Source organism: Erinaceus europaeus, chromosome 16, assembly GCF_950295315.1.
Source record: "Erinaceus europaeus chromosome 16, mEriEur2.1, whole genome shotgun sequence".
Taxonomy (NCBI): domain Eukaryota; kingdom Metazoa; phylum Chordata; class Mammalia; order Eulipotyphla; family Erinaceidae; genus Erinaceus; species Erinaceus europaeus.
In genome coordinates, this window is record NC_080177.1 from 70,126,354 (window position 1) to 70,144,554 (window position 18,201).

General features: G+C 49.3%; 1 protein-coding gene across 1 annotated transcript in view; it reads right to left on the reverse strand.

Annotated features, from left to right (window-relative positions):
* Positions 1–8,757: 8,757 nt before the first annotated feature.
* The window catches only part of LOC103125982 (T cell receptor alpha chain MC.7.G5-like), a 578,475-nt gene continuing 569,031 nt past the window's right edge, over positions 8,758–18,201 (reverse strand). Inside the window, exons 5-8 of the mRNA XM_060175347.1 lie at positions 13,633–13,881; positions 11,899–11,943; positions 10,535–10,642; positions 8,758–9,246 (exon numbers count right to left, since the gene is read on the reverse strand). Coding sequence (XP_060031330.1) covers positions 10,536–10,642; positions 11,899–11,943; positions 13,633–13,881 — 401 coding nt within the window. The 3' untranslated portion in view covers positions 8,758–9,246; position 10,535. The remainder of the gene's footprint in view (positions 9,247–10,534; positions 10,643–11,898; positions 11,944–13,632; positions 13,882–18,201) is intronic.

The following is an 18,201-nucleotide window of genomic DNA, read 5'->3' on the forward strand; positions in this document are numbered from 1 at the left end:
CAGCCTGTCTCTCTCTTTCCCTCTGGGAAAAGAGGCTCTGGGAAGCGGAGCTCCAGGACATATTGGTGGGGTTGTCTGTCCAGGCAAGTCTGGTTGCATCCTGCTAACATCTGGAACCTGGTGGCTGAAAAGAGAGTTAACATACAAAGCCAAGCAAATTGTTGGACAATTATGGACCTTAAGGCTGGAATAGTGCAGGTGAGGTATTGGGGGGGGGGGGTCTCCATTTTGTAGATAGCTAGTAGGCATATTTTAGTTATATTTCAAAGGGCCTGTATCTATACTAGTGTTTTTTTTTTTTTGTTTGTTTTTTGCCTGAACCTGAAATCTGATATGCAGGTGAATCCTAATTATTGTCTGGGGAGATGATGTCATGGCGGGGAAAAGGACCAGAAAGCTGGATCAGGGAAGAGAGTAGCTCACTGATATGGGAAAGGGGTATAAATATTATTGACTGTATACCCCATCAATTTGATGTGATCTGGGGCCCATAATTAGCTTAGGAGACTGTGTGACCTCTACATCCCTCTAGATCTGAGCTCACATTCTGTGGTCATGAGTAGGAACATTCCAAGCTGCCCCAGTATTGACCCATCTTCCTTAGGTGTAGCATAGAGTATGTTGTCCAGCCTCCCTTCGGAGGATGGAACAGTCTCTGCCATTGTTGATCCAGGTTGAGGGCAAGGTCCTGTGGGGGCCCACAAAGCCTAATCACCTTCTATCCCTTTTCTCAACTCTGACACTATCTTCTTAGACAATATTTTGGCCAACTTTATGTTAGCTATCAAACTCAAACAACCACAGTAGTCATGGGCCCCTAGGAACATACCTGGCAAACGCTAGAAGAAGAAGGAACATACCTAAAATAGACTTCCCAGCTTCTTTTCACCCTAAGATCCCTGTTCTCATCTGCTCTATTCTTACTTTTTTGGTACCAGTTCGTTTATCATTTTGTCCCGCTTTATATCTTAATGCTGTCCAGCCACCAAGTTGCAGATGGTATCATGATTCCATCCTGACATCTCTGTGCAGGCAACCTCACCAATGTGTCCTGGAACAACCTCACCTGTCCAGAGCCCTACCCCTCTATCTAGGGAAAGGTAGAAACAGGCTGGGGGTATGGATTGACCTGCCAATGCCCATGTCCAGCAGAGAAACAATTACAGAAGTTACAACTCCCACCTTGCACCGCCAAATGAATTTTGGTCACAGTGTGAGAGAAATGATAGGGAAAAGGTAACCAGAGGGCTCTGAACTCTAACTCCATCATGACATAGAGAGAGAAGAAGAAAAAGGGAGGGTCATTTGGAAGTACTAATAGGTGTATGTGTGACTTGGAATAGAGGAGAAGGTGGGACCATAGAAACATGTGCAGAGTGGTCTGGGAGATGGCATAATGGATAAAGCACTGGACTATGGACTCTCAACATGAAGTCTTGAGTTCAACATCCAGCAGCACATGTACCAGAGTGATGTCTGGTTCTTTCTCTCTCTCCTCCTTTCTCATTAATAAATAAAATATTTTTAAAAATAAAGAAAAAATGGGCAAATATATACAAACATAGACAGATCGTTGTCGAAATAATATTTAGTCCATATCTGCAACCTTGGAAGAACTATTGTAGCTTCTGATGGAGGGAATGGGGATACAGAACTCTGGTGGTGGGAACGGTGTGGAGTCGTCCCCCTGTTATCTTGTAATTTTGTAAATCAATATTAAATCACTAATAAAATGAAAGAGTAAGAGAGAGAAGTCCAAAGTCCAAGCTGTAGCCACTGTGTCACCTTTTGGGCCAGTTGACATTTGTCTCTTTTAAATCAACACACTCAGCTTCCTGATGACAGAAACTATGTGGCCTTATTGGAAACAATAACTTATTGACTTTACCTGCACAAAAGTACATATAGTTTCTTCAGTGGACAGGATCCCTTGCCTGACATGTGACTGCCCAGATTAAGATACAGAACATTCTTGCCATTCCTGAAAGTTGTTGGGACCCTCATACAATCCTCCTAGTCCTGAGGCAAACACTGTTCCCATTTCTGTCCTGGGTGACGTATGTCATCAGTGAACCCTGTCTGTGTGGAGACAGAGACTTTATCTATTTATTTATTTTTAAAATATTCCTTTTAAAATAAAAAAATTATTGAATAGGGACAGAGAGAAATTGAGAAGGGAGGGGGAATAGAGAGAGAAGAGACAGAGAGACACCTGCAGGCCAGCTTCACCACTCCTGAAGCTTTCCCCCTGCAGGTGGGGATCAGGGGCTTGAACCCAGGTCCTTGAACTCTGTGTACTGTAATTAATGTGAGTTTTTAAAAAAAATGATTTTATTTTATTTTTTTACCAGAGCACTGCTCAGCTCTGGATTATGGTGGTATGGGGACTGAACCTAGGACTTTGGAGCCTCAGCATGAGAGTCTCTTTGCATAACCATTATGCTAGCTATCCCCACCCGTAATGTGAGCCCTTAACCAGGTTGTTCCACCACCTGGTCCCCAGAGACTTTTTACAGAGCCTGAATCTCCAGGGACTGGCCCAGCCTGGCCCTGGACAGCTGTGCAGTGTGAAAGGAGCAGAAGAGCATTAACGTCGCGGGGAAACTTGAGTCAGTGGGGGTGTGGTGGTGGTGGGTGTTAGTGATGTGCTCGGGGTTGGATACCTGGCTCCCTGAGTGAGCTAAAGCTCCCACTCTTTCCTAGGGCTGGGGAGCCCCCTGCTGCCCGGGTGGTCTGTTCTCGCTAGACTCTTGCTTCTCTGTGGGGACAAGCTCAGACAAGTGCAGATCTCTGAGGCCTGAGTGGCCAAGGACAAGGACTTGGTTCCCAAAGAAAAGTCCCCTGTCCTTTAATTTTCTTAGGAAAAGACATTTTCCCAAGCTTTGGGAGGCTTTCCTTCTCCAGAATAAACAGATTTAAGGGACGAGAAGCCTCTTTGGTGGAGCGCTGCTGCCCCCAGGTGGCCAACTGGGGACACTGCTACCGAGCAACCCCCATTCCAACTGCTGGCGTTTTGGAGTTAGTTCTGATCCCAGTTGTGTGACTCGTCCACTTCTGCTCTCCTGAATCCTAATATCTCAGAAGATAACGTCCACCAGGCCCAGCCTTAATCCGAAGCGGATGGTTTCCTCGGAGAGCCAGCCCCCGCTGTGTGTTGGGTAGATGTATGCAACACCCCCCCCCCCACACACACACACCATCTCCTAGGGAGTGAGGGCTGGACTTCACCCAGTGCCCGTGCCTTGCAGGTTTTTATTTCACTCGGCAAGGTCCTGCGTGCACCAAGTGTTCGCCCGGCGAGGTTTGACCGCAGGGGCGGGTCGGGTCGGGTCGGGTCGGGTCCTGGGTGCGCTGAGCCTCCGCCCCCTGCAGGCCCCGGGCCCTGCCCGCCCACCCGCCAGCTGCCTTCCAGTTGCACCTGCGGTCTGCGGGGTAACGGCCCGCCCGGCACGTGGCCTGCAGCGATGCTATCTGTCACTCAGTATTTTTAACTCTTCTTTCCAGAGGATGTGGCTTCTGCGGGGAAGCTTCAAAGGGTGCCCCAATTCTCCCCTGCTGGGTAGCATGACGTCATGGAAAGGGGGAGGGGGTGACCTCAGCCCTCAGGCACCTGGAGGGAAGTGGGAGACCTTTCCCACTTCCTGCCCTACTTCTGGCGACTGACTCAGTGTCTGACCTGCCCGACTGATGTCAGGATGTAGACGCACGTGGGGGCCTGAGTGACACCCCTGCATGTGTGTGTCTGGCTGAAAAGAGGCCTGAAAGCCAGGTGGCTGGGCCCAGCCCTGTGGCCTTGGCCCCATCTGGGTGTCTACTAACAAGAGTGAAAACATTGCTCTCCCAGTGTCAAAAGCCCTTCTTGCCACACATTGCTCCTCCGGAAGGCGGGCTGGAGCAGAGACTTTAAAATGGGACGTGTGCAGAAGGTGGTTTTGACTGGAAATGCCACCTGTGGTCCTTGACCCTGTTGTGGCCCCACTCTGACCAGAGCTCTGACTCTTGGCACACATGCCTCTCCCCGAGAAGCCATTGTTGGAGCTCTAGGAAAAATCCTCCAGGCCTCTGGGTTCTCTCCCAACTGGACAGATCACTCAAACAAACAAACAAACAAACACACAAACAAACACATCTGTGATCCAGGAGGTGACACAGTGGCGATAGCATTTGACTGGCACTGCCTGTACCAGAGTGATGCGCTGATTCTCTTTCGCATTAATAAGAAAATAGATCTTTAAAAAATCAGGCAGGTTTGGAGAAGAGAAATGTTTAATTTAAAAATATATGTACACAGAGGGATACAGTGGACTATAAGCTCCTAAGTTTACTAGGGAATTGAGGGGCTGTGCTTCCAGAAAATCCAAGGAGTGGGAGCTGGGAGTGAAAGACAGAGGGGAAAAGAATCCACAGTCACTCCCTTTGTTAAAAGAAGGGGCTGTTTGGGGGTGTGGGGCACAGGACCTTCGTGGTGGGTGCAGTGCAGAACCATACACTATAATCTTACAATCTTGTAAACCACTGCTAATCACACACACACACACACACACACACACACACACACACACACACACACACACACACGACTTGAGGAAAAATAAATAAATAAATAAATAAAATAAAAGGCTGTTTATCTGACTAAAACCAGAAGGCAAGGAATGACTTCTTCCTGAGAATCTGCATTTTCAAGACTGGTGCCTAGGTGCCCCCAGCCCCTTTGCCCGCTCCAGGCTTTGTTGGCTGAGTGTCCAGCTGAGGTGGCCCTAGCCCAGGGACCACCACTTTGGACTCCATATTCTAGACAGCTCTCTTCCTTCTTGGTAAAACTCCCTGCTTCCTCTGGGAATCCCCCTCCGGTTTCTTTACACCCCTGCACCCCCATTGGGCTCTCCCCAGCACTCCTCATTTATTGACTCCTCTGCTGGCTCCGCATATACGGAGCATATGCTGTGTGTCCGGCACTGGGCTCGATGCTGCAGACACATGGACAGACTGGAGCACAGAGTTAAGTGGGATTTCTGTGAAGAGATTAGCTGGTGACTAAGATCATGTGGCCCTTTTTTTTTTTACCTGCAACCCCAGGAGAGCTGGCATATGTGAGCAGTGTAGGACAATAAGCAGCCCTTCAAGACTCTGAAGGCTGTCGGCCGTCTCTCTGGTGGTGGGCACGGCACGGGTTGTTCTGCCAGCATGAAGGCCCCTCCCAGGAGGCCCCAAAGCCCACACTTGCTTAGCCAGACCTTCCCTTGCTGGACCATGATTCCCACTCAATTCAGAGGGCAGGTCTCTGGGTGAAGTATCAGGGAATCTTCTAGAATCTTAGCCCTGAGCTTCATTCATCTATTTTCCACATTTAGGCCTGGCCTGCACTGAAACTTTAAGGGGCAGAAGGGCACCCACATAGTAAGATCTGTTCTGGGGGGCTGGGTGGTGGCACACCTGATTAAGTGTACATAGACTAAGCACAAGGACCTACACAATGATCCCAGTATGAGCCCCTGCTCCCCACCTGCGGGGGGGTGCTTCATGAGCAGTGAAGCAGGTCTGCAGGTATCTCTCTCTTTCTCTCTGTTCTATCCAATAAGATAGAAAAAAATGGCTACTGGGAGCAGTGGATTCATTGTGCAGGCACCAAGCCCCAGAAATAATCCTGGAGGCAAAACAAACAAACAAACAAACAAACAAAAAACCAAGACAGATCTGTTTTTCAACTGGCCTGGGGAAGGTGCCACATTCCCTGCAGGGAAAGTGATCTGCCCTCCTTAGCCTGTCCCTGTGCACAGGGACAGACAGGGGCCTTTCCTCTCAGAAGCTCTCAGGCCTGGGCCTTGCTACAGACTTCGTGACCATGCCTCCAGTTTTTCTCAGTAGCCTCTTCTTTCCAGGATGGAGAGTGTCTGCCCCCCCTCTGGTATTGGGGGCTCTGTTGTGGTATTCCTAGTCCTAGCACTGACCCTCCTAGCAGGCACAAGAGCCCTTCCTGGGTCTCTTCACGAGATCACTGTGATTTGCTCCAAGCTGCAGGTGGAGCCTAGAGCTGGGTATGGGGGCAGAGTGGACGGGAGAAGTGAGCTTTGCCCACTGCCTCACACACCTGCTCTCTCCTCATCTGCCCGAGACTCAGCCCTAAACCACTGTAGGCTCAGCAGCCTCCGACTTGGGGGAAGGCTCTTGTGGGGACCAAGGAAGATGGAGATTTCTTAGGACACAGTGTTGACTCTACTTTCTGGAGGACCTCTGACCTGCCTGAGGTGTCCCCCTGCACCTCAGCTTAGACGGGGCTGAGTGAGAGGGGGTTTCACTCCCTCTGAGGGTCTGAGTGGACCCCAGTCACTGCCATCTCACCTAGTAGGTCCTTAGCTGGTTCTAAGGGTCCGAGGGCCCCTTCTGAGGACCCTGGGCTGACTGGGCTTCGCAGGCTCCCGGGGCCTCCTGCAGCCCCTGCCTCCTCAGTGACTGTTGGAGGCTCTGTGTTTGCTTCCTTCCCTGTTCCTGTCCCAGTCCATGTCCCCAGCTATAGTCCCCTCCTACCTCAGCATCTTGGCTGCTGACTCCCAGGACAAGAGCTTCCTCCTGGGCCATCCACACACCCTCTGCCTGGTCTTTTGTTCAGACCAAAGCGAATTACCACTTCAGGAAGAATAAAAGACAACCTAATTCAGCCTAAGTTTTTTTTCAGCAGTTGATAAAGGCTTGCTCTATTAACCTTCCTGGGGGCACTTTTCATTTAATGTGGGAAAGAGGATGTTTTATTAAGAGAAATTCCCAGCAGTGGGATCTCTGGTATGTATCAGGATGTTGTATTCTGAGTTCCCTGCAGGTAGCAAACCCTACCTTCTTCTTCTAGCGTTTGCCCTTCTTCCATAGCCAGTCAACCCTACCTTTGAGCCAGTGCCAGTGGTTCCTGTCCCCTTTGTGTGTGGGAGTGATGGGCCCCTGGAGACCTTGTCTATTAGTGACCTCTGAAGGGGGTTGTGCCTAGCTTGTAGATGAGGTATCTCTGAGAGAACCAGGCTTCTGTGACCATTGTCACGAGGGCTGACCAGGAGGTGATGGGCAGTGGTTCTTAGCTCAACACAGTCTGTAGGGCTGAAGATGCCTATGGCAGGGGGTGCTCTCATATGTTGCCTGATATCCTGTAGGTGATGACCTGGAGCTCAGGGAGGGAAGAAGTGTGTGCTGAGAACTCCATCTGGAATCGATCTGGGAGGTGTTGCATGCTTCTGGCTGGCACAGGAGAGCCATAGAGGTATTTGGGAAGAGGACACAGTCTCACCCCCCCCCCAAGTTGGTGAACATTCAACTCTCAACTTCAGGTTTTTTTTTTTTTTTAGATTATGTGTTAAATAGAGAGAAGGGTGACTACTATACTGTATGACTCATAGGTAGAATTTAAGAAACAAGAACAGAAAGGGAAACAGATACAGTGAAACTTGGATTGGGTGTGGTGTATTGCACCAAAGCAAAGGACTCTGGGTGAGAAGGGGAAGGGAGCAGGTAGCGAAGGCATTGGGGTCCTGGTGCATGATGGTTGAACAGGGTCTAAGGTTGAAGGTGAGAGTGTCTTGCAGACACCTGTCATGGGGAGATGAGAAATTGTACCCATGTGTCAACAACTGTACTGTGGACCATTAACCCTCACCCCAATAAACTGATAAAAAAGGAAAAAAAAGATTATTTGTTAATACATGAAAGAGGTAGAAGGAGAGAGAGAGAGAGAGAGAGAGAGAGAGAGAGAGAGAGAGAGGGCGAGGGAGACGGAGACGGAGACGGAGAGGGAGAGGGAGAGGGAGAGGGAGAGGGAGAGAATACTATTATGGCACATATGATGCTGGGGATTGAACTCATTCTTTTAAATCCAGTGCTCTAGTCACTGTGCCACCTCTAGACTCACTCAGCTCTCCAGTATGTATGTGTGTGTGTATATTTTTATATATCATCATCTATACTGTTCAGTCCTGGCTTATGGCAGTGCTGGGGATTGAACCTGGAGCCTCAGAGCCTCAAGTATGAGTCTTGCGGAAATGCTGTGTTCTCTTCAGCTCTAGTCTTGATAGCAGGCGGGTGACTGAATGGTCTGTGAAGTGTATTCCCCTCAGCACTGGTGACTCAATAGGGTTACTCAGGCAGATGTGGCTTTGGGGCGCACCTCTTGGTCTGAGGGTGAGGGGTGGAATACCCACTCTCCTCAGCTTGAGCCATAGGCGAGAACACTCACCCCCCCTTCCTCATCTCCCCCCATCTTGAACTGCGGGAGTGGAAAGTCTGACTGGGGTCACAATCCTCTCCCCCTAACATCACAGCCCTAGGGACTGGGCCTTGGGGAGGTACCCAGGCAGTGGAGTGGTGGTCCCTGACCATGAATTTGTGGGCAGTGTAAATTTCAGTGGGAACCCCATATCAAAGGCAAAGGAACTGTTCCCGGAGGGCAAGAGACAGTGGGTGGTATTCTGGGGTCACTTCCTGTGTGGTCCTGATCTGTCAGGTTTCAGCTCCAGGTCATTACCACCCACGTAATGACTTTCTGCTCTGGGGTGGCCCAGCTAGGTGACCTGCACACAGGAGAGTAGGGACCCAAGCTTTCAAGTGGGTTTTCCTGGCCCTCCCTGGCATGAGGAGACATCTGAGAAGGTTCCTCCAAGAAGGGGTTAACTGAAGTAGTTTGTTGATAAATGTCCATCTGGGTGTCTTTCCGCCTGACTAGGGACCCACAGCAAGCAGTAAAGGACCCTAACCAAACCCCATCCAAACAGCAGCAGACTCTGTGTTTTTCCAAATTGCTTTAATGAGGGTGTGGGCAGCAGTAGCGCTGCGGCGTGGCCTCCATACATAGCCGAGCCGAGCCTGGGTGATGAGATCATTCCCCCACGTCCTGGGAGGACAGGGTTTTATGCTTTTCTTTACAGACACTATTTAAAAATATACAGACTCCTCACAATGTTCTTTAGGTGCCAGAGCACCATCAGAAGCCACGTGGGGAAATTGGGGGACAGGTTCCCCATATGGAGGCGTCACAGGGCCCCTGCCCTTGCCAGGAACCTCTGGCAGTGACAAGCAGCCATGAAGGGACCGAGGAGGGGGTGGGGGTGGCAGCAGCATGTGACGACTCTTCAGCATCTTGGGCACAGATATTGGGTGGGATCCAGCTGGTGGTTTTTCTCTAGCTGTGAGAGGGCTCCTCTTTCTTGGGGGAGGGGGAGAGAAGGGACTGCAGTGAGGATGGTGAGCACGGGATCCTTAAGTCCTGGTGAGCTGCGGAGAGGAAATCCAGAAGTCAGATGGCATCTTGAGACCCCAGGGCAGAGGGGTTGTGCTGGAGAAGCCCCCTCTCCTCCCTGGGACTCTCCCTGGAGTTCCTTCTGGTGGGAGTAGAAGGGATAGAAGGGGGTGTACACTTGTCTGCAGTATGATTAGGGGCACCGGAGGAGAAGGGTATGCTTGGGGACTCTGGCCAGGAATGAGGTGTCAGATGAGTGAATATCTTTCCATCTTACTGGTCCAGAGGAAGTGTAAGACAGTCTTTTTTTTCTAAGATTTTTTTCTTCTATATATTTTTAAAATGTTCATTTTTGTTATTAATAGTTTGTTACAAGATAAAAACATCACAGTGCACAGCTCCACACCACACCCAGCACCAAAGATCTGTCTCCCCACCCTCCCACTTCCCAGCGATAACCACCAGACTTCCCATAAGTCGAGTAAGATAGTCTTGGGGTTTTGCAATGACAGGGATGCAAAGAGGGCAAAGGGCAAGAACAAGGCTCCGTCAACCACCGGATGGCTTCGCCCATATGTGGAATCTCGAGAACTCAAACACGTGAACTTGCAAAAACAGAAAAAGAGGGTGATGGTTCTTGTGGAGGGGAGGGTGGAGGTGGTCACAGAACTTTGCTCTTGGCTGTGCTGTGGAACCACACCCTGTGATCCTACAATCTTGTAAACCACTATTAATCACAAATAAATACAAATAAAAAGAGAAGAATTCTAGTTTATCTGCCCACTTATTAGGCCTGTGGCCTCCATGCTACTTGGCCTTGGCCGCTTCATGTGTAAAATGATGACTATTCCGCATACCTCAAAGGGGAGGCTGAGGGCCCTGGAAGGGGAGAAGCATGTCACACAAATGTTCCAGGTCATCACTGTGGACATGAGGGGCTCCTTACAGGAAAAATGGAGTCTGGGGGCCATGGAGGTGGCATTCCTGTTTGAGTACATATGTTACAGTGCAGAAAGACCCAGGTTTAAACCCCTAGTTTTCATCTGCAGGGGTGCGGGGTGTGTGGGGGGGAGTTTTACAAGCCATGAAGCAGTGCTGCAGGTGTCTTTCTTTCTGCTTCTCTCTCTCCCAATTTCTGTCTCTAACAAAAAAAAAAAAAAGAAAATGGAGGTGTATTGGGGCTGTGTGCAGCAGAGGGATGGTGGTGCAGATAGAAAGCTGAAAAGTCCAAACCTAGTGGGATGTTTGCTTTCAGAGTTTAGGGGACTCAGTCCAAGGCCCTCACCCCACTCACCCAGCCCCCAGGTGAGATTCCCCACTCACCTCAGCTTGACCACAGCCGCAGAGTCATGAGCAGGTTAAATCCGACCACTTTCAGGAAGAGGATTCGAAACCCGATCACTGACAGGTTTTGGAAATTTAGGTTCCAATCTGCAACATCGAATGGGCAAAGTGCTTAGAGGCGTGGCCAGCCTGCCGGGGGTCTGCACAGCCCACAGGCCATTTACGGTATCCCCCAAGGTTTGGGGGTGCCCAGGTCTGGATTAACCTTTCCCTTTGAGTCTTTGTGTATACCCCGTCATAAACATGTCTGGCCTTCCTCTGGGGTCAATGGTATTTACTTACTTAAAAAAAAATAAAGATTTATTTATTATCATAAGTGAGTAAGAGAGAGAACCACAGCTTGCTCTTGCCTATATGATGTTGGGGACTGAACTCAGGCCCTCAAGGCTCTGGCTACTGCACTACCTCTTGGGATTCAGCAGTTACTTTCAGAAAGAAAACAGCTATGCCACTCTGTCCTTATTTTATTTCTCTATTCCTCAAGGAGGTGGAAAAGAGATAGGTGCTTAGAACTCATCACTGTTTCTTGGACTTGAGCCCTCTAATGAGATTCTAGTGACTGGAACACCAGAAGGATGGTTGAGTAAAGATGACTTGGTTAGAAATAAGTAAGCACTCAGGGTAGGTGGTGAGGGGAGTGTGTGTGTGTGTGTGTGTGTGTGTGTGTGTGTGTCCTTAAAAGACAGCATTGCTACCCACACGAATTCTGCTGATTTTTTTTTAAAAAAATATTTGATTAATTTATTGGACAGAAATGGAGAAAATCTGAGAGGGGAGTAGGAGAGAGAGAGAGAGAGTGAGAGCAAGAGAGACACTTGTAGCACTACTTTGCCACTTCTGAAGCTTTCCCCACCCACAAATGGGGCCTGGGGACTTGAACCTGGGTTCTTGAGCATGGTAACATATGTTCTCAAAGAAGTGTGTTACCACCTGGCCTTTCTGCTGCTTTTCTTGAAAGAAGGCAAAGCTTCCTGTATATGGGGGAAGTGGCTCTGGGCTGACCAGTTAGTTCAGGGCTGTGCAGAAGCCAGCTAGAAGTTTCATTTCTGGGCCATCCATCAGAAGCTCTTTTTTGCCTTTCCTGACAGGAACACAGTGGCCCAGGAGTGTGTCATTGGTGTCATTTGTACTCAGGGTACATAGAATGGAGACAAAATTAAAGCTGGCAAGAGGAATTGGGGGACTCAAGGTAGACCCCAGGCAGAGCTGAGCAAGGCCTTGAACTGCTATTTCTGTTTTTCATGATTTCTTTCCTAGACCCACAATTTCCTTCCCATCTCCCCTCTCCAGTCAGTTCTTTGCCTCTCCAAACCTGCACAAAGCCAAACAGAACCTTTTCTTACCTGTTTCAAAGCTGCTTTCTACCAATTCGGCATTACAGGAAAAATCTGAAAGGAGAGAGAGAAAGACACCATCTTAGAGCCTGGAGTTTGGCAACTCTCCCACCTCAGACCTCCGGGGAGTTGGGCAGATGAACATCCAGGCCAACTCTGCTGTTTCCCATGCAGACTATGTCCCTGCTTCCTCATACAGAGACTGTGAGGGAACTTGCTGAATGTGGGCCTTCTGGGGGTGTACCCTGGTGGGGCTCCAGTCCTGGTTTCTGGGCAGCATTTATTTCATTTATTTAACAAACACTGGTTGTGCAAAGTGCACTTATGTGCCACCGGGAACCATGGGGCATAGACATTGCCATTGGGCGGGGTCCATTCTGGTTCCCAAGAAGAGCAGTCCAGGTGCCACGAGGGTTATAGCTGCTTTTAAATGCTCCTGGAACATTTTTAACCTCCGTTTCCCAAAGCTGTCCCTTTGCCTCTTCCGTCTTGGTAAAAGACACTATTACTGAGGGCCACCAACTCTAGCTGCTTTCATTGCCTCCTTTCCCTTCTCACCTCAGCTTGGCTCAGTCTCCGACTCCTGAATATGCTTGAGTCTCTCCCACATGTCCCCGGCCTGCCCAGGCCCCTAGCATTTCTCTGCTGCCACAGCTTCTTTCTGCTTTCCTTCTTGGCTCCTACAGCCCATTCTCCACTCAGCAGTCAGAGTGCTCTTTTAAAAAAGTAAATTAGAGCCTAAGGATTCTGGTTCGAGCCCCCGGCTCCCCACCTGCAGGGGAGTAACTTCACAGGTGGTGAAGCAGGTCTGCAGGTGTCTCTCTTTCTGTCCCCCTCTCTGTCCCCCCCCCCTCTCCATTTCTGTCCTATCCAACAATAACGACATGAATAACAACAACAATAATAACCACCACAACAATAAAACAGCAAGGGCGACAAAAGGGAATAAATAAATATTAAAAAAAATTAAAAAAAAAGTAAACTAGATGCCATTCCTCATGGTCCTTACAACAGCACCTGCCTTATCATGAGCAGTACAGCCCTGGGCCCCTGCCCACCACTTCCAGCTCCCTTCCTGGTGACAGTTCCTGTCTCCCCTGCTTCTAGCTTAGGCCTCCAATGGCTTCTCTTTCTGCCTGGTGTGTCTGGTATCTTCTTACTCATGATGCCTTAACTCAAATAGCATTCCCCCCAGTCTTTCCCTGAGTTCTGTCTGCTATCACAGTTTGAATCTGTCTTCCTTTCCCCGGCTTCCTTCAGGAGAACAGAGCTTCCCCGTGCAGATTCCTCCTCTTGCTATTCCTCCACACACCTTGTCTGTGCACAACCAGTGTTTGCTGAATGAATGAATAAATGAAGTCAGGAGCAGGGAAGAGCTCCTGGTGGAGAGAGGCCAGGGAAGGGTCCTTGGAGAAGGGCATGAGATAGGGGCCCAGAAGAGCAGGAAAGGAAACAGGGAGGCAGCAACACAACTCTGAGTGGGCGAGACTGAGGCCAGGCCAGTGTCCTCTCCTGCCATCTTTCCCATCTGTTTTTGGTCTAGGAACAGTCTATGACCTGCCTTTTCAGGGTTCCCAGGTCCTGAGTAAAAAAGGAGCCGAGGACTTTGTTGGCCTGAGGCCTGCTCTCCCCCCCCCCCCCCCCCCATTAGAGCAGCTCTTAGGTACCGATGACTGGAACTCCGGCATCACCAGGCCTCTCAGAGTGAGGAGACCAGCTTGAGTGGCAGGAGAATGCACTTACCTGATCTGATGGGGAACATTTTTTTGAAGGTGTCATTGCATTTATAATTGGAGTCGTCGACCCAGGCTAGAACCGCATTGCTCTTGGAAGACGTGCTCTTCATGTCCAGCACAGTTGTATTTGTGCTGAACTCTACACCCTCCTTGACAGACACATCATCATCATTACTGATATCCGTGAGAAGGCAAACAGAGGTGTTGGAATTGGGGCCTCTCAGCTGGTACACGGCTGGATCAGGGTTCTGGATATCTGCGGGCCAAGAAGACGGGATTAGGAGATGCTCTGTTTCCAACTGTCACAAAGCAAGAAGGCTCTGGTATACACCTATGTCAGGACTATTGCTCAGGATGACCTCACCGGTGTGTCCCAGAGCCCTACCCCACTAGGGAAAGACAGAAACAGGCTGGGGGTAGGGATCGACCTGCTAAAGCCTGTGTCCAGCAGAGAAGCAATCACAGAAGACACCCCTTTCACCTTCTGCATCCCCAAAAGAATTTTCATCCATACTCCCAGTGGGGGAGAAATGATAAGGGAAGATGGTCAGAGGGCTTTGAACTCCAACTCCATCAGGACCCAGAGAAAGGATAGGAAAAAAAAGAATGACATTTAGAAGTAGTAATAGGTGTAGGTGTGACTTGGAAAGGAAGAGAAGATGGGACCATGGGAAAAAAAGGGAGAATATACAGACAGAAAGTTATAGAAATAATAGTCAACCCATATGTACGATCTACTACAGCTTCCAACGGAGGGAATGAGAACACAGAACTCTGGTGGTGCGAAATTATACCCCTGCTATCTTATAATTTTGTAAATCAATTCTTCTTCTTCTAGCGTTTGCCCTTCTTCCATAGCCAGTCAACAGCGTCAGGTTGAGCCTGATGTAAAGTTTCGAGACCTCCTTTGAATCTGGAGAGGTGGCAGTCGTTGACTATGTGGGTCATAGTCTGTCTGTAAATCAATATTAACTCACTAATAAAATAAAAATAAATTAAAAAAAACAAACTTAACCAGAAAATTAATAAAGGAGAGCTGCTTAAGAGGTCAGGCTCCAGGTCAGCAAAATAGCTCCCGTGGACAGTGTACCCCCTTGCTGTGTGCATGAGCCAGGTTGGAACTCCGCCCCCCTCCCTGGAGGAAACTTCAGTTCTTTCCCTCTCTCTCTCTTTTTCTTTCTGTCTGAAAAGTTGACCTAGAGTGGTGAAATCCCAGTGATATAAAAACAAACAAACAAACAAAAGCGGCCAGGCTCACAGAGAATGCTCTCTGCCTTGTTTCTTGACCAGTATTCACAGCACATGCCTCTCATGGAGAGAAATGGACTCCTCAGGGGCTACTTAGTCAGGTGACTTGTTCTTCTACTTCATAGAAACTTCGGTGGACACTTGGTTCAGCAGCCTGGTAACACCAACATTGTCCTGGCAGGACAAAGCAGGCCGAGAAAAAACGGCCCATACATGCAAACCATACATCTCAGAATCTGGTGTGGTCTCTCCCTCTCAGACAGGGTATGGGTAGAAATCAGGGCTTTGAGACAGGTTGCTGTGAAGTCAGAGGAATCTGGTCACATCACCAGGTTGTCTCTCAGGGGTAAAAGTTTGGGGCTACCAGTCAGCACAACTGTGTCTCCACCATTTTCTGGGTATGAAACTTGGGGACAAGTGACCCCAGTTGCTTTTGTCTCAGAAATTCCTTTGGTGAAATGGAGATGTTGCCAAGCCCGTCTTCTTAGCCAGGCCATTCTGAGACAGAAAGGGGATTTCTAGGGGCCAGGCGGTAGCACAGCGGGTTAAGCTCACAGGGTGCGAAGAGCATGGACCAGAGTAAGGATCCCGGTTTGAGCCCCCCCCCCCCGCTCCCCACCTGCTGGGGGGCTCATTTCAACAGGTAGTGAAGCAGGTCTGCAGGTGTCTATCTTTCTCTCCCCCTCTCTGTCTTCCCTTCCTCTCTCCATTTCTCTCTGTCCTATCCAACAACTAGGACATCAGTAACAACAACAACAATAATAACCACAACAACAATAAAACAACAAGGGCAACAAAAGGGGGGGGAAGAATGGGGCTTTCCTCCAGATACATTTACATTAACGAAAGCGTACATGCCTGCACTGATGACCTCTGGGAGGCTACTGAGACAGTGCTGCTAAGTGACAACCGGGTTCTGCCCCTCCTCACCCACCCGGGAAGCAAGGCTGCTGGGGCTGTTCCTGAGTTCCCAGGAATCCTTCTTCAGCATTTCTGGAGGATTTTGTGTTTTTCACATACTCTCATTGTTTATTCTTTCAGGCCTCCTGCCTTCAGAGGAGGAAGTGGGGGCTTGCCAGCAGGATTAACACATTGGGGCCACCCAGAGCGCTTGCAGCCTGGATGGGACTAGCACTTCCTGGCCCTGTGGTTCTCTGCTGCGCCCACAGCTCCCCGCCATACACGAAGGTTTCTCACAAACCTTCATGCATGCTGCTCAGTCAGCCAGGGTGGCCTTGGCAGCATGGGGATCCTCAGCCCTTGGCATGGCATCAGATGCGGGTCAAGGCACAGAGGCTTGTGGTGTGGCAGCTTCTCTGGAGCAGTAGAGCAGGGCTGGGTTTCTGTCAGGGACAACCAAGGCTCTATTCCTGGTGGTGGGGGGGATTCTGCTGCTCCTATCCCATGACCACAAGCCCAGGGGGCCTGGCTTCTCTGTGGGTTCTGTCCTTAAGGCACAGTAAGAGCAGAGAGAGAGGAAGCAGTGAGTGCCACCAATACACTGTGGTGGATTTATTAGTCACCAATAGGAGTCCAGGGCTGGGTTTGGGTTGGGCATGGAAAGTTCTCTGTGGCCTACAGGGTAATGCCCAAGCTGTTTTGTATGGCATTCACGCCGTGATCCAGAGAGCCTGGATCTCCTCTCACAAGTCTTACAGATGCCCCATGTGAATCCTGCGTCAGTCTCTTCCCAGATAGGAGCTCTGTGACAGCTAAGGTCTGTCTTTGGCTACTGCTGTATCTAGGATTAGCCAACTACTAGCTGAGAGAGTCAATATATTGGCTCATGAGCATTGGCTTTGAAAGATTTGCATTTATTATACTTTTTTGGGGGCAAAAAACCATGTTATTTACTGATTCCAATTTATTTATTTAAAAAATTTATTTATTATTTATTCCCTTTTGTTGCCCTTGTTTTATTGTTGTAGCTGTGATTGATGTTGTTGTTGTTGGATAGGACAGAGAGAAATGGAGAGAGGAGGGGAAGACAGAGAGGGGGAGAGAAAGACAGACACCTGCAGACCTGCTTCACCGCTTGTGAAGTGACTCCCCTGCAGGTGGGGAGCCGGGGGCTCGAACCAGGATCCTTATGCCAGTCCTTGAGCTTTGTGCCACCTGCGCTTAACCCGCTGTGCTACCGCCCGACTCCCTGATTCCAATTTATAATTAATTAATTAGTTTTTAGCTTCCATTTGCTTTTACCCTGATGTACCTCTAGGGTAACCATATCTCTTTGTCAGTAAAGAAGAAATGACCCTCCATGGTTATCACGGGGCTTGGTGTCCGCATAGCTCTGCTGTTCCTGGCAGCCATTTTTTTTCTTTTTCTTTTTTTGGTGGGGGGTGAGAGAGGCAGAGAGAGGTAGAGAGGGAAAGGGACAGAAGTGTGAGACATCTGTAGCACTGCTCCCTTGCTCATGAAGCTTCCTCCCTTGTAGGTGGGTACCAGGGACTTGGACCTGGGTTGGTAATGTGTGTACTTTATTGAACGAGCCACCGCCCTCACACCCATAAGCTACTTTTCACTTGGAGTCCACAGGGGTCCATTAGCCAGACCCCTGGGGGGAGAGACTTTCTGTTCCATCATAGCAAGATGAACATGTCCTGTCATAGATGGGATCTCAGAAGGTAGGCTTTGCAAGACTGGATTCATTTTTCAGTGTGTCAGGATAGCTAATCTAGATCCCAGACCTTCATTTTAATTCAGAACTAAGAAAAGAAGCATTTGTTCAAAGACTAGTGTGCTTTCTCCCTTCAGGGGCAAAGAAGTGACTGAAAGCTCCCTGGCCACTGACTGTGTGATTTGCAACAAAGCACTAGGAAACCAGAAATGTGAACTAGTAGCTCTGACTCTAGGCTCCCCAGGAAGTTCTAGTGAGCTTCAGGACAGACTTACCAGGAGCTATGGAAATTCTCGTTGCTTTGCCAAATTGTGTGTGGGAGGCAGCATTTTCATACCACTCCCCACGCCTCCATTACAGAAACCCTGGGGTGTCTCCTCCCCTAGGGACAGGGCAAGCCCTTGTAGAGCCCACCTGGGAAGAGAACAGGAGTGTCTAAAGCAGGTCCAGGGACTGAGCCTGAGCCTGACCCCTTTCACCTTCGTATCTCGTCCGTATTTCTAAACTGAATTCCTGGTTTATTTGGCTTCTCTTGAGAGTTGTTATATTCTCTCTCTCTTAATTTTCTGTCGTTTCTTTTTTCTTTTTTTTGCCTCCAGGGATATCACTGCCTGCACTATGAATCCACTGCTCCTGGTAGCCATATTTTTCCTTTGGATTGAACAGAGAGAAATTGAGAGGGGAGGGGGAGGCAGAGAGGGAGAGGAA